Source organism: Jaculus jaculus, chromosome 1 (assembly GCF_020740685.1).
Source record: "Jaculus jaculus isolate mJacJac1 chromosome 1, mJacJac1.mat.Y.cur, whole genome shotgun sequence".
NCBI lineage: Eukaryota > Metazoa > Chordata > Mammalia > Rodentia > Dipodidae > Jaculus > Jaculus jaculus.
Genome location: NC_059102.1, coordinates 64,666,766 through 64,680,264, shown reverse-complemented (window position 1 = coordinate 64,680,264; position 13,499 = coordinate 64,666,766). Strand labels below are relative to the sequence as shown.

The following is a 13,499-nucleotide window of genomic DNA, read 5'->3' as shown; positions in this document are numbered from 1 at the left end:
TAATCCCGTGTACTCGCGCGGAGCCGTGCACGGTCAACGACAGCGAAAGGACGTCCCAACCCCTGGCACCTCCTGCAAGGAGCGAGGCGGGACGCGCTGCCCCGTGCCCGGGCACTGCGCGGCTCCGGAGGACGGCGCCCGCCGCGCTCCGCCCGCCCGCCCGCCGCGGCGCGCACTTCCGGCCGCGAGGGCGCTCGGGAGTCTCCGCCAACCAGCGGGGACGCCGGCACGGCGCTCGCGCTCTGCGCAGGTTCGAATCTCCGCCGCCTCGCTTCGCGGTTGCGGCAGCGCGTTCGGGCCGCGCCGCGCGCCCCGCCCCGCCCCGCCCCGCCCGAGCTCCAGGCCCATGGCCAAGCGGCGCGCAGCCGAGCCGCTGGCGCTGCACGTGCCCTGCAAGCGGCTGCTGCTCTGCGGCTTCCCCGAGGAGCCGCCGCCGCTCTGGACTCCGCCGTCGGGGGCTGCGCGGCCCCGGAAGCGCAGAATCGACGCGGGCGCCATGGCCGAGCCAGCGGCGTCGCCCAGCAAGCGCCGCGGCACCGCGGACGGCGAGGAGCCCGAGAGCCGTGGCCGGGACCCCGGCGGGACGCCGCCGCCGCCGCTGCCGCCGCCGCCCGCGCAGCCCCGCGGGCCGGGGGAGGAGCCCCGTGACGCCCGGCCGCTCACGGGCGGGGCCCACGACGGGGCGCAGGGGCCCCCGCCGGGCGCCTGGGGGTCCGCGGCGCGCCAGGTACGGGGAAGCGGGACGGGGGCTAGTGGGGAGGGACGCTGGCCCCGGGGACCGCGGAGGACCTCCGTCGAGCCCTGGCAGTGTTTTGGAAGAGTGACCGGCTGGAAGCCGGTGGGTGGACCTCGGGGAGGCGGGCTCTGGGCCTGGGCGCTGCCGCCGGGGCACTTAGTAGGAGGCCTGCTGGAGCGGCCGTCCTGACCCCGCTGGCTGCGTCGTAAACATACCGGCCGTGAACGCAGAGGTTCGGCTGCCAAGAACCGTGTAGCACGCCCGCCTTTCTTAATTTTGTGGCAGAATTCCAAGAGAATGACTTAAGCGGTATCTATCAGTTAATTGGACATTCTGCGGGCATGAAGAGCTCTTTTAGCAGAGAGGTCGTGTCTTTGGAAAAGACTTCTTAAAACCCAGCCTTAAAACTAGTCTTAGGAGAGGGCTGGAGAGATGGCTTAGCAGTTAAGCGCTTGCCTGTGAAGCCTAAGCACCCCAGTTTGAGGCTCGATCCCCCAGGACCCACGTTAGCCAGATACACAAGGGGGCGCACGGGTCTGGAGTTCGTTTGCAGTGGCTGGAAGCCCTGGCGTGCCCATTCTTTCTCTCTCTGCCTCTTTCTCTCTCTGTCACTCTCAAATAAATAAAAATTAAAAAAGATAAATAAATAAACTAGTCCTAGGAGAAAGGATAATTGGGGCTGGAGAGATGGTTCAGAGGTGAAAGGCACTTGCTTGCAAATCCTTCCCAGCCCTGGTAGGATTTCCCAATACCCATGTAGTCAGTAAAGGTGCATGTGTCTGGAGTTTGCATTAGCAGCGAGGCCCTGGGGCCCCTCTCACCTGCACAGCCGTACACACGATCCTTCTCAAATAAGTTTTTTAAAATAAATAAGTTTTTTAAAGGATTGAATATCAGATTGAACTGTGACTGTTAGAAGCTTTTAACTTAGTTTATGGCCTATGTTAAATATTTCTTCATAAAAAATCTAGTAAGGTAGTAAAAATTTTATGTTTGGGAAAGATACTTTTTCCTGGAGTTATGTGATATTATCATTCAATACTATGAGGACCTTTTCTGTGTATAAGTGTACATTAAATATTTTTTGGAAGTTAGAAAACATGATCTTTACCTACACTTCTTCAGGTTGCTCATAGGTATTCAAAACCAGCTTCCTTAAAGCAGAATGTTGTGTGCAGAGGTATGTCCTATATAGTATGAAATTTTTGGCCATTTTAGCATCCCACCCATATGTGAATTTTTTTATTATTTTTATTGACAACTTCCATAAATGTAGACAGTAGTCCATGATAATCCCACCCCCACACTTTCCTCTTTGGATCTCCACTCTTCATCATATCCCCTGCCGCCCCTCCCCCCACACGCCTCAATCAGTCTCTTTTTTATTTTGATGTCATGATCTCTTCCTCCTATTATGATGGTCTTGCGTAGGTAGTGTCAGGCACTGTAAGGTCATGGATATCCAGGCCAGGCCATTTTGTGTCGGAAGAGTACATTGTAAGGACTCATACACTCTTTTAGCTCTTACATTCTTTCTATCACCTCTTCCACAATGGACCCTGAGCCTTGGACAATGTGATAGAGATATTTCAGTGCTGGCACTCTTCTGTCACTTCTTTTCAGCACCATGGTGCTTTCTGAGTCATCCCAAGGTCACTGCCATCTGAAAAGAGAGTAGCATTAATATATGAATGTGAACATTAAGAGAACTGCTCACTGGATAGTTTGGTGAGCATAGTATATACATTTAGCCAGATACCAGCAGATGTTACATCCGTAGGGCTCATGACTACCCCTGTTGTAGGTTTTCAGTATCAGCTATGTATTCCCTCCTGTGGAGCAGACCTCCAGTCCAGTTAGAGAGCGGTTGGTTTCCCCCATAACAGACATGCCATTATTGCACCTGTTGGCTCATTTGGCTTGGCTGGCCAAATTTAAGGCTTGCAGTGTTCACTGTTGTGTATCTCCACTGGTGATTTCTGTCTCTCCCATTGAACTGCATGCAGTGCAGCTTTTTCCAGCTTTCTGTCAGATGTTCTACATGGAGGAGGTTTCAGCTCAGCTACAGCAGGATTTTTCAGTGAGCTTGCAACCCAAGTGTGTGGAGTCTTCAGCAGTAGGGTCTTACCATCTGTGGTAGTTTGAATAAAATAGATGCCCCCCAATATATTCAATTGTTTGTTTGTAGTTTGCATCTGCAGACACCTGGCTGGAGGTAGTACCACTGGGTGGATCTTAAGACATGGTGGTGGGTTTTAGGTTTCAATCTAAAGATATGCAAAGTGTACCTAGCTGGAGTTGCTGAAGTGTGTTGTGCTGTGTGGCTTTTTGGCTTTTAGGCTTGTGCTTCTGTCTCTGCTTGGTCCTGTGAGGCAGGCAGTTTCTTCTGCCATTATGGAACTTCCCCTGGATCTGTAAGCTTCAATAAATATCCTTTCCTCCATAACTGTGCTTGGTCTGGAAGTTCATCTCAGTGAACCTGCAGCTGTCTGCTACACCATCTATTCCTGGTGGGAAACCAAGAGCCTCAGCAATGACCTGTAATGTTTTGGGGGCATCAGGGACCTCCCTGGCCAACAAGTCACTGGAAGGTATCCCGTCCCTGGAACTGAAAATTTTGTAGTAACAATCTATAGCTTCTGAGTGTTTCATTGTCCAAAAAAGTAGGTTTCCATATGACATATTTATATCCTCTTAGATTTTGATTAGCCCTCCCTCCACCTTTCCTTTACTCAGCCTCTTCCCCAGACCTCACTTAGGCCTTTCCACCCCCATTAATCTGTTCTCCTTACATATATATCATACCATCCTATTGTGCACCCCCCCCCTTCCCTTTCTAGCTTACTGGCCTCTGCTACTGAGTTTTATTCCTACTCACATAGAAGTCCAGTCATTTGTAGCTAGGATCTGCATATGAGAGAGAACATGTGACATTTGGCTTTCTGGGCCTGGGTTACCTCAATAAGTATAATCCTTTTCAGATCCATCCATTTTCCTGCAAATTTCATAATTTCATTTTTCTTTACCACTGAGTAGAACTCCATTGTGTAAATGTGCCACATCTTCATTATCCACTCATCAATTGAGGGATATCTAGGCTGGTTCCATTTCCTAGCTATTGTGAATAGAGCAGCAATAAACATGGTTGAGCAAGTATCTCTAAGGTAGTGTGATGAGTCCTTAGGATATATGCCTACCTATGAGTACTATCGCTGGGTCATATGGTAAATTTATTTTTAGCTGTTGCAGGAAACTCCACACTGATTTCCACTATGGCTGGACCCACCAACAGTGTCGAAGGGTTCCTCTTTTTCTGCATACTCACCAGCATTTATGGTCATTTGTTTTCAGGATGGTAGCCATCTGACAGGAGTGAGATGGAATCTCAACATAGTTTCATTCTGCATTTCCCTGATGACTAGGGATGGAGAACATTTTTTAGATGTTTATCTGCCATTTCTATTTCTTCTTTGGAGAACTCTCTATTTAGTTCCGTAGCCCATTTTTAGTTTTTTGAGTTCTTTGTATACCTGATTATTAATCCTCTGTCAGATGTATAGCTGGCAAAGATTTTCTCCCATTCTGTAGGTTGCCTCTTTGCTCTATTCACAGTGTCCTTTGCCATGCAAAAGCTTCGTAATTTTATGAGGTCCCAGTGGTTGATCTGTGGTTTTATTTCCTGAACAACTGGGGTTATATTCAGAAAATCTTTGCCAAGACCAGTATGTTAAAGGGTTTCTCCTACTTTTTTTCTCTAGCAGTTTCAGGTCTGATATTAAAGTGTTTGATCCATTTGGACTTAATTCTTGTGCGTCTCAGGCTGACCTAGAATTCACTATGTCTGAGGGTGCCCTTGAACCCATGACTGTAAGGTTTGGGAATGACCATGACCGAGCAAACCACCCTGAGGCAAAGATGAAAACTTTTATTTGGGAAAAGCAAGAGCTCCCCTGTGAGGGGAGAGGACAGTGAATTGTTGCCCAAAAGTGAATTTCGGTGCCTCTTGAGGAGCTACAGCAAGAGCAAGTAGGCATGGTTGCCAGACCCAGACAGAGGTTTCTAGTAAGATAAACTACTGTGCAAAGGATGGACCCTTCATTTGACCCAGAACTCCCAATGCCATACCTCCTTTTCTTGTGGAATAAAGAAGAAAAACTGCAGCAGGTCTGGAAGTGCATGGGCTAGAGCTTCCAAGAGGGCATCGCACAGGCGGGAGAAGGCAGCATTTGTCTCTGACTTAGGGTCTAGAGGTTCATGAGGGCTTCCCTTAGCCTTGTCGTAAAGGGGCTTTGCCAGTAGGGCAAAGTTTGGAATCCACATTCTAAGGAACCCAGCAAAGCCAAGAAAAGAGAGAATTTCTTTCCTAGAGGTAGGCAGGGGTGAGAACGAGATGTTTGCAGTCTAGGGTGACTTGCCATGAGGTGAGGATAAGGAGAAAGCTCAGGTACCTCATTTGGGTTAAAGAAAGTTGAGCGTTTTGGGGGGAAACTTGATATCCCTTATATCCCAGAAATTTTTAAGAAGTTTGTTAGTATGTAGTTTAGATACATAGGGAGAGGAAGGTCTGGAGAAATGGCTTAGCCTTTGTGGTGGTTTGAATAGAATAGATTGCCCCCAATATATTCAGTTGTTTATTTGTTTGTAGTTTGCATCTGCTGGCTACCTGGCTGGAGGCAATGTTAGTGGGTGATCTTGAGGTGTGGTGGTGGGTTTCTGATTACAATCTAAAGATAGGCAAAGTGTGCCTAGCTGGAGTTCCTGAAGTGTGCTGTGGCTTTTGACCTTTAGGCTTGTGTGCTTCTCTCTCTCTCTCTCTGCTTGGACCTGTGAAGGCAGGCCAGCTTCTTCTGCCATTATGGAACTTCCCCTGGATCTGTAAGCTTCAATAAATCCCTTCCTGCACAACTGTGCCTGGTCTGAAAGTTCATCTCAGTGAACCTGAAGCTGTCTGCCACAGCCATTAAGGCCTTTGCCTGCAAAGCCAAAAGATCCCTGTTTGATTCTCCAGGACCCATGTAAGCCAGATGCACAGGGGTTGCATGCATCTGGAGTTCGTTTGTTGAAGACCCCAACACTCCTGTTTTCTCTGTCTGTCTGTCTCTTTCTCTCTCTCAAATAAATAAATTTTTAAAAAAAGAGAGAGAAAGAGAGTGAGCAGAGCAAAAGGTCATCTACATCCTGTAAAAGTATGCTGGGCAACAGAGCCAGGGACAAAAGGTCAGCAGAGAGAGCTTGACCAAATAGGTGGGGGCTGTTTCTAAAACCCAGGGAAGGACAGTCAAGGTGACCTGAGATTATCAGGGTCCTCCTTGGTGAAAGCAAAGAGATCACCGGAATCAGGGTGGAGGGGGATGGAGAAGGCGGCATCTTTGAGGTCAAGAACTGAAAAATGAGTAGTGGAGGAGGGGGTGTGAGAGAGGAGAGTATAGGGGTTGGGAACTACTGCATGAATCGACATAATAGCAGCCTTGACCAGGCGCAAGTCTTGGACTAAGTGGTAGGTCCCCGTCAGGTTTGATAACAGGCAAGATCAGTATTACAAGGGGAATGAGTGGGATGAAGAAGGCCGGCTTTCAGGAAGCGAGAAATAACAGGTTTGAGTCCTTGGCTATGTATAGGTACAACTGGGTATTGAGGATGGCAGGGAAAAGTTGTGGGGTCTTTGAGTCTGATGAGGACAGGTGTGGTGAGAGGCTAGTGCAGGCAAGGAAGTGTCCCAACCCTGGGATCAACCTCTGAGACTGGAAGGCGGAAATTTGGATTCTTTATAAGGGAGGGGGATGACGTGAGGAGGAAGACAGAGTATGAGTGGTAAGAGAGAGAGAGTGAGTTTTTGCATAAGATCTCGACCTAGGAGGAGAACAGGACAAGAGAGTATTACAGGAAATGAGTGGGAAAGGGGAGTGTCCCAGAAGACACAGGGTAAGGGAGGGGTGAAGCGGGGTGAGTGGAATGGGATGTCAGTACCTGACACAGAGATCAGTGAGGGAGAAGTCTTACCAGAGTAGGATGATGGCAGGACTGACCAACTGTCCCCCATAACAATGAGACAGTCCTTCCTGTCAGCTGGTCTGTGACCCTGGCCTCCTCCATGGTGATACTGTCAGTCTTCAGCCATCAGGCCCAGAAGATCAGTGATTGGCTTTTGTAGGGGATGAGGGGAAGGGGCTGGCCTACTTTGTCAAGGCAAAGAAGGACAGTTGACCTTCCAGTGTCCAGCACGTCTGCAGTGGGAACACAGTCCTGGCTACAGGCACGGGTTGCAGCAGGATTTTGCCCAGTGAGCAGTATGGCCACACTTGAAGCAGGGTTCTGGTGAGCATTGCATTGCAGCCCCATCTTCTTCTTTGGAGGAGTTCTCAGGGCTGCAGCCAGGAACTAGGACTATAGTCTGTCTCTGGCTACCCTCTAAATCCGTTCCTGGTCCTCCCTGTTATTAAAAACTTTAAATGCGAGGTCAAGCAGATCTCTCTGAGGGGTTTGAGGGCCTTTTGCTAGGCATTGTAGTTTTTTCCTGCTGTTGGGCAGATTGGGACAGGAAATGGCTATTGAGAACTACCATGCCCTCTTGGGAAGCAGGGTTGAGGTGAGTTAATTGTGTGAGTTCCTCAGTTAGGCATCCCATAAACTTAGCTGGATTTTCAATAGGCATCTGGGTAAGCATCTGGAGTTTGTCAAAATAGACAAATTTATGGGTTTCCTTTTGGAGGCCAGGCAGAGGCAAAGAACTGTCCTGTCACGGGCCACCCATCTGGGGGAGTTAGTGGGAGCATAGTATTTTCAGTCACAGTCCTCCCTGGGAACAGCAAGCGTCCCCACTGGGAAAGTGTTAATCAGTTAGGTGAGCCTCATCAGCATGGGCCTCAGTGGCCACCCAGACACATTGCTGTTTATCAGGAGTGAGAGTGGAGGAAAGAACTACAAGGAGATCATGCCAGGTTAGGTCATGGGCCTGGATGAGGTAGCAAAATTTCTTGGTATAACACGTTGGAGCAGTGGAGAAAGACCATAGATATGTTTCAATCTGGGATAAATCAGTCATGGTATAAGGAACATGAGCACAAACGATTCCTTCAGTGCCTGGGGACCTCATGCAAAGGGTACATTTTGTCCCTGCAAGAAAGAGTATGTTGGACAGGAGGGGAAAGAGGAGGAGAAGAGATGGGAGATGGTGGTGGCAGGGGCCACAGAGGTGGAATAGGAGGCAGATGAAGGGAATGAAGAGGAGTGTGGGTACCAGGCAGGGGATCAGGAGGGGCTGAGGGAGCTGTTGGGACCAAGTAATTTATGGGGTCTGGGTCAAAAGCAGAGGGTAAGGACAAGTATAGGGGAAGGGGTGGAATTAGAGTACTTTCCTGAGACCTTGTGTAGAATGACCTGGTTAGAAGTGCAGGTAGATTGGAGAGAGAGAAGGCTGTGCATGCAGAGTGAAAAGTGCCTGAATATAGGGTATTTCTGACCACCTTCCTGTACGTTTCCAGAAGTTTTCTAAATCAGTAAGAATTTGGAAATCAAAAGTACCATTTTCTGGCCATTTGGACCCATTGTTCAGCTTATATTGTAGCCAGGCAGTGTTGTAGAGAAAGATCAGACAGCAAGGTTTGATGTCATCTAAGAGTCATAGAGGCTTTAAGTTCTTAGAGAGTCAGGCAAGGAGGGGGTAATAGAAATTGGTTTAGAGGTTTTATTTCCCATGGAAGTGTGAGAGTATAGTAAGAGGGCCAGTGAGAGGAGGCAGAGAAGGAGCAAAACAAGGGTGAGAGAAAGGAACCAGGGCTTAAGCTCATTCACACACAGAACATCAGTATGACCCCCAGGCCCCTTAGGGTGAACAGAGCCTGCACCTCCCACGTGGGCAGAGGCCATACAGGTCGCAAGTGTCAGCTGTTTAGCCTGTTAGTGGGCAAGGCAGGCGCCTGTGCTCCCAATGCAATAGGCGGCTGGCAGTGAAAGATAAGACCTCAGGAGGTGGAGGGAGGGAGTGAAATTATCCCGAGACCAGTGCAATTGAACCAAAAGGCACCCCTTAGGGTGTGGTAGACCAGAGACCAAGAGACCTGAGGTGTCAAGCGTGTGTTTTTCTCGATACCTGGGGCTGGTGCCCAAAAGTGGGTGAGAGATGTAGCCTGGTGTACCGGCAAGGCTTCCATGAGGAGGGATTGAACCTGATAGCAGGTCAACCCAAGAGGGACACTTACCGAGGAGGGAGGAGGAGATGAAGGAAGGGAGAAGAGTGGTCAAGTTGTGGTGTGTGGAGGAGCCTGTTCCTAGCAGATGGTCTGGGGCTGTCAGAGAGTCAGTGGCAGTGCAGTGGTCTGGTCAGTGGGGAAAGGAGGTCTGGCCTCTGGAGAGGGCAACTGGGAGCCTCCTGTTAGAGTCACGGCACCAGATGTAAGGTTTGGGAGTGACCGAGACCACACAAACCACTCTGAGGCAAAGATGAAAGCTTTTATTTGGGAAAAGCACAAGCTGCCAGGGCTGACTCACAAGACAGGAGCACAGTCGTCCTGAGTCTTCAGGTAGTGAGTGGGCTTTTTCAGAAGGGGGAAGGTGAGGAAGGAAAAAAAATCCTCCTTAATTAAATCCTTAATTCTCCCAGTACTACTTCATGTAACCAGTGAGGTGAAGATACGAGTCTGGGTAATAGAGCTACCATGCAGACCCAATTCTGTTGGGTGGCATAGCGTGTGATTTTAGTCACAAGGTTATACTAACACCATTAAAGTAACTTTTTTGGTATGTATTCATAAATGGATAATTTAAAAGGGAGAGAGAACTCAATCCTCATTTTGGCCTCATTTGCTTATTAAAGCAAAATTTTTATATCCTTACACACACACACACACTTTTTTTTTTTCATTTATTTACTTGAGAGTGACAGAGAGAGAGAGGAAGGCCGAGAGATAGAGAGAATGGGCGCACCAGGGCCTCCAGCCATTGCAAAATAACTCCAGATGCATGCACCACCTTGTGCATCTGGCTTACACGGGTTTTGGAGAATCAAGCCTCGAACCAGGATCCTTAGGCTTCACAGGCAAGTGCTTAACTGCTAAGGCATCTCTCCAGCCCATTTGACTTATATTTTTATCCTGGTATTAAGTTCTCAGAAGGCTGTTTCTGAAAGCCTTAAAGTTCAAAATACAGCGAATGAGTTCCCTAATAAGACTTCTTATAGGTCTGTACTCTCCACCGGCCACATAGCCGTTGAGTGTTGAACTGTAGGTGGTATGAATAGTGTTAGAACTGTTAAATATGTCAGTTTTTGAAAGCCTGTTATGACAGGAAGAATGTATTCTACCATTAATTTTTAAAATATTGACCACATGTTAAAACTGTATATTAGTTCAAGTAAGATCTCCAGGTTCTTACTGTCTCTCTCCCTCCCTCCTCCCTCCCTTCTTCCCTCCCCCCCCACCCCTCCACCCCCCCCATCTCTGTCTCTTTCTTTCTTCCTAACTGTGGATGCTAGCAAGTGCACATGTGTATTTCTAGTGGCTAGCATTGCTCTGTCAAGTATAATTGGAGGTAATAACATGACAGAGACATACAGAGGTATGGTGACCTGCCTCACTGTGGAAGCCCATGTGTAATTCCAGTGCTGCATTCTTTGCATAAAATATTTTAAATATGCTTGAAATTGTGCCAGTTCTTACTTCATTACTTGCAATAATTGTGTAACCAGAAAAGGCAGCTTAGTTTTAAAGGGGCTGGCCCTCATTTGGCTTGATAACCTTTGATAACTTAGTTATGCCTTGAACCAGTCAAGTTATCAATTCAGTTTTCCTATTCTCCATATTTATGTCAAACTATCTAGAAAGTCATCAGAATATTTAACTTATGTAAAGTTGATCTCATAGTGCTGTACCTTAGGGAGAGAACCAAAAATGTTATGAAAGTATGTATATTTTTAAAGTCTTATTTTCCTTATTGAAAGTTAAAAAATTAAGATTTTTTTTTGTTTGTTTTTCAAGGTAGGGTCTTACTCCAGCCCAGGTTGACCTGGAATTCACTGTGGAGTCTCAGGGTGATCTCGAACTCACGGCAATCCTCCTACCTCTGCCTCCCGAGTGCTGGGATTAAAGGTGTGCGCCACCACGCCCGGTTTAAGATTATTTTTCTTTAGGTGAAAAATTAGAAAATTCTGAAAAGATGCTCTTAAAGGAATTTCTTCTAAATTTAGTACTTTTACAGATCCACAGCATTAAAACACATAAATATTATTTAGCCAATGAAGTACTCTGATTAAGCAAAATTTAAAATGTGTATTTGTTGAAACTGAAAAATAAGACTGCAAATATATGTGAGTTTAGTTTTCAAACTAGGAATTAAAAACAAGTCTTTGTATGTATAGTTTTTTTTTGTTGTTGTTGTTTTGTTTTGAGAGAAAGAGGCTGAGAGAGAATGGGAATGCCAGGGCCTCCAGGAACTCCAGACACACGTGCTACCTTTATGCATCTGGCTGACGTGGGTACTGGGGAATTGAACCTGGTCCTTATATTTTGCAAGCAAGTGCCTTAACTGCTCAGCCATCTCCTCAGCTCAAATTTCTTTCTTTCTCTCTTTTTCTTTTCTAATTTGTGTATTTGTGGTATGTGAACCTTTGGAGGCAGGAAGTATACGTCAGCTGTCTTCCTTACCCACAGTCCACCTTATTTCTTTTAATTTTATTTATTTATTTATTATCTTTTTATTAACAACTTCCATGATTATAAAAAATACCCCATGGTAATACCCTCCCTCCCCCCACTTGCCCCTTTGAAACTCCATTCTCCATCATACCCCCTCCCCATCTCAATCAGTCTCTCTTTTCCTTTTGATGTCTTGATCTTTTCCTCCTCTTATGATAGTCCACCTTATTTCTCGAGGCAGGGTCACTCCCTGAACCTAGAGCTCATTGATTTGGCTGGACTAGCTAGCCAACTGACCCTAGGGACCCTTCTGTCTCTGCCTCCACAGAAGTGAGATTGTAAGTATGCGCTACCATGCCTGCTTTGACCTGGATGCTGCTGATTCAAACTCAAGTCGTCATGCTTGTACTACAAATATCTCCCCAGTCCCAGTTTTTATGTTTGTGAGACAGGGTCTCACTAGTGGCCCAGGCCAACCTTGAACTTACAGTCTCCTGTCTTGGTTCTGAGTTCTGTGATTACAGATGTGTGTCACCCTGATTGGCTAAATGAAAGGTATGTCCTGGGGAGGGGGGGGAAAACACCTTCTAAGCCAGGGATTTATTTATTTTTATCTTTATAGTACAATGAAGAGTTTTGGCAGTATAATACATTCCAGTACTGGAGGAATCCTTTACCACCTATCGACCTGGCAGATATCCAAGGAGTGAGTGAAGACAGCCTGACCGAGACAACACTTCAGGACAAGAATGGAGTGGCTGAGATTGACATGGAGTCTTGACAAGAACTGCTGACAAAATAGAATTTACTAAATTTGCAGAGACCTAAGGAAAAAGTAACTTTCCATACTTGACATTGTTTCTAGACCTGAAAAATAAGTAAAAACTATTTTGACAATAATTAACTATAGTTACTACGGAACTCCCAGTAGGGATTTATCAAGGATATGGTAGAGTTATAGGTGAAATATTTTCTGTACATGTTTTTTAATGTAGATAGTTTTGTTTGGGATCTAACTGTGAAGATACACTAGTCTTACAGAAAGGAGTCTGGCAGTTGTAGAAATAGATGGGAAGCACACCTACCTGTCTTCCTCTGTCAAATCTTTGCACTGATAAAAAGTTTGTGGAATATGCAGTGAATATAATTTTATAGAACTAGTATTAAAATATTTTCTAGTACATCTACTGACTCAGCTGAACAAATCGGTGACTTGAATATCTATGCAAAATTACCATGTGGGAGATACTTTCTGAAAGCTGATAATGTTCTAAAAGAACTTTGTAAATTGAACTTTTGAGAATTTCAATTTGGGAAGCATTTTAACTTTCGATATTTGATGTCTGTTAAACTGCTATGGCAATCAAAACAATGGGAAGTGGGTGCCTGCCCCTCCCCCTTCTAAGATAAAAAGAAAAGAATTTATTCTATGATCAGTTTATTGACTTTAATTACTTTGAGGGCATTTTTGTTACTACTTTAGACCTGTAGTTCTCAACACTTTAAAAGCCTTTACATGAGCCCCATTCAAGACATTTCATTTAATCTTCTGGAAGTGGGCCTTACATGTTGACACTTCACACACCAGTCCTCTCCTTCCTTTCTCTAATGTGCAGACAGGGCTGGGAGCCACTAGACCAATGATAGTTTTTCCTAGTTAAAGGTGATGACTAATTTGAGCTGATATACGCCTGTTCATTAGTTTTGTCCTTGTTTTGCTCTGCTGATGGCTAAGTTACTTTGTTACTGCTACTATTTTGTTGTTAAAAATAAATTAACAATTTGTGTTTGAGTTATGTATCAATGACTAATTTAATTTTTGTACTGCATCCAGAATGTTGGCTTTGTTACTGAATAGCTTGTCACTATATTATATTTTGTTGATATTAAATGTAAAATGTGGAGAAGTGATAAATAGTGTCTACCTCAGAGTGACAACATTTGTTGTCTAGGGCTCTAAGTACTTTATATGCACCTCTTGTTTAAAGTAGAGCCAGCAAGTCATTAGAGTATAAACCGGCTTCTTACTGTTTTTTTCTGCTGTAACTGTGACTAGAAGTTTCAGGATAAATATAAAATAATGGAAAACTTTCTTCTCTTCTGTTTAATTTGAAGGTAGGAAAATGCCTTGTTCT

General features: G+C 46.0%; 1 protein-coding gene across 1 annotated transcript; it reads left to right on the top strand.

The window, feature by feature from the left end:
• The first annotated feature begins 346 nt into the window (after nt 1–346).
• Nucleotides 347–13,164, top strand: C1H9orf40 (chromosome 1 C9orf40 homolog). Its single transcript, XM_045135326.1, has 2 exons — nt 347–727; nt 11,987–13,164. Exons 1-2 carry the CDS (start codon nt 347–349, stop codon nt 12,143–12,145), a joined length of 540 nt encoding a protein of 179 aa, XP_044991261.1. The 3' UTR covers nt 12,146–13,164.
• Nucleotides 13,165–13,499: the final 335 nt, after the last annotated feature.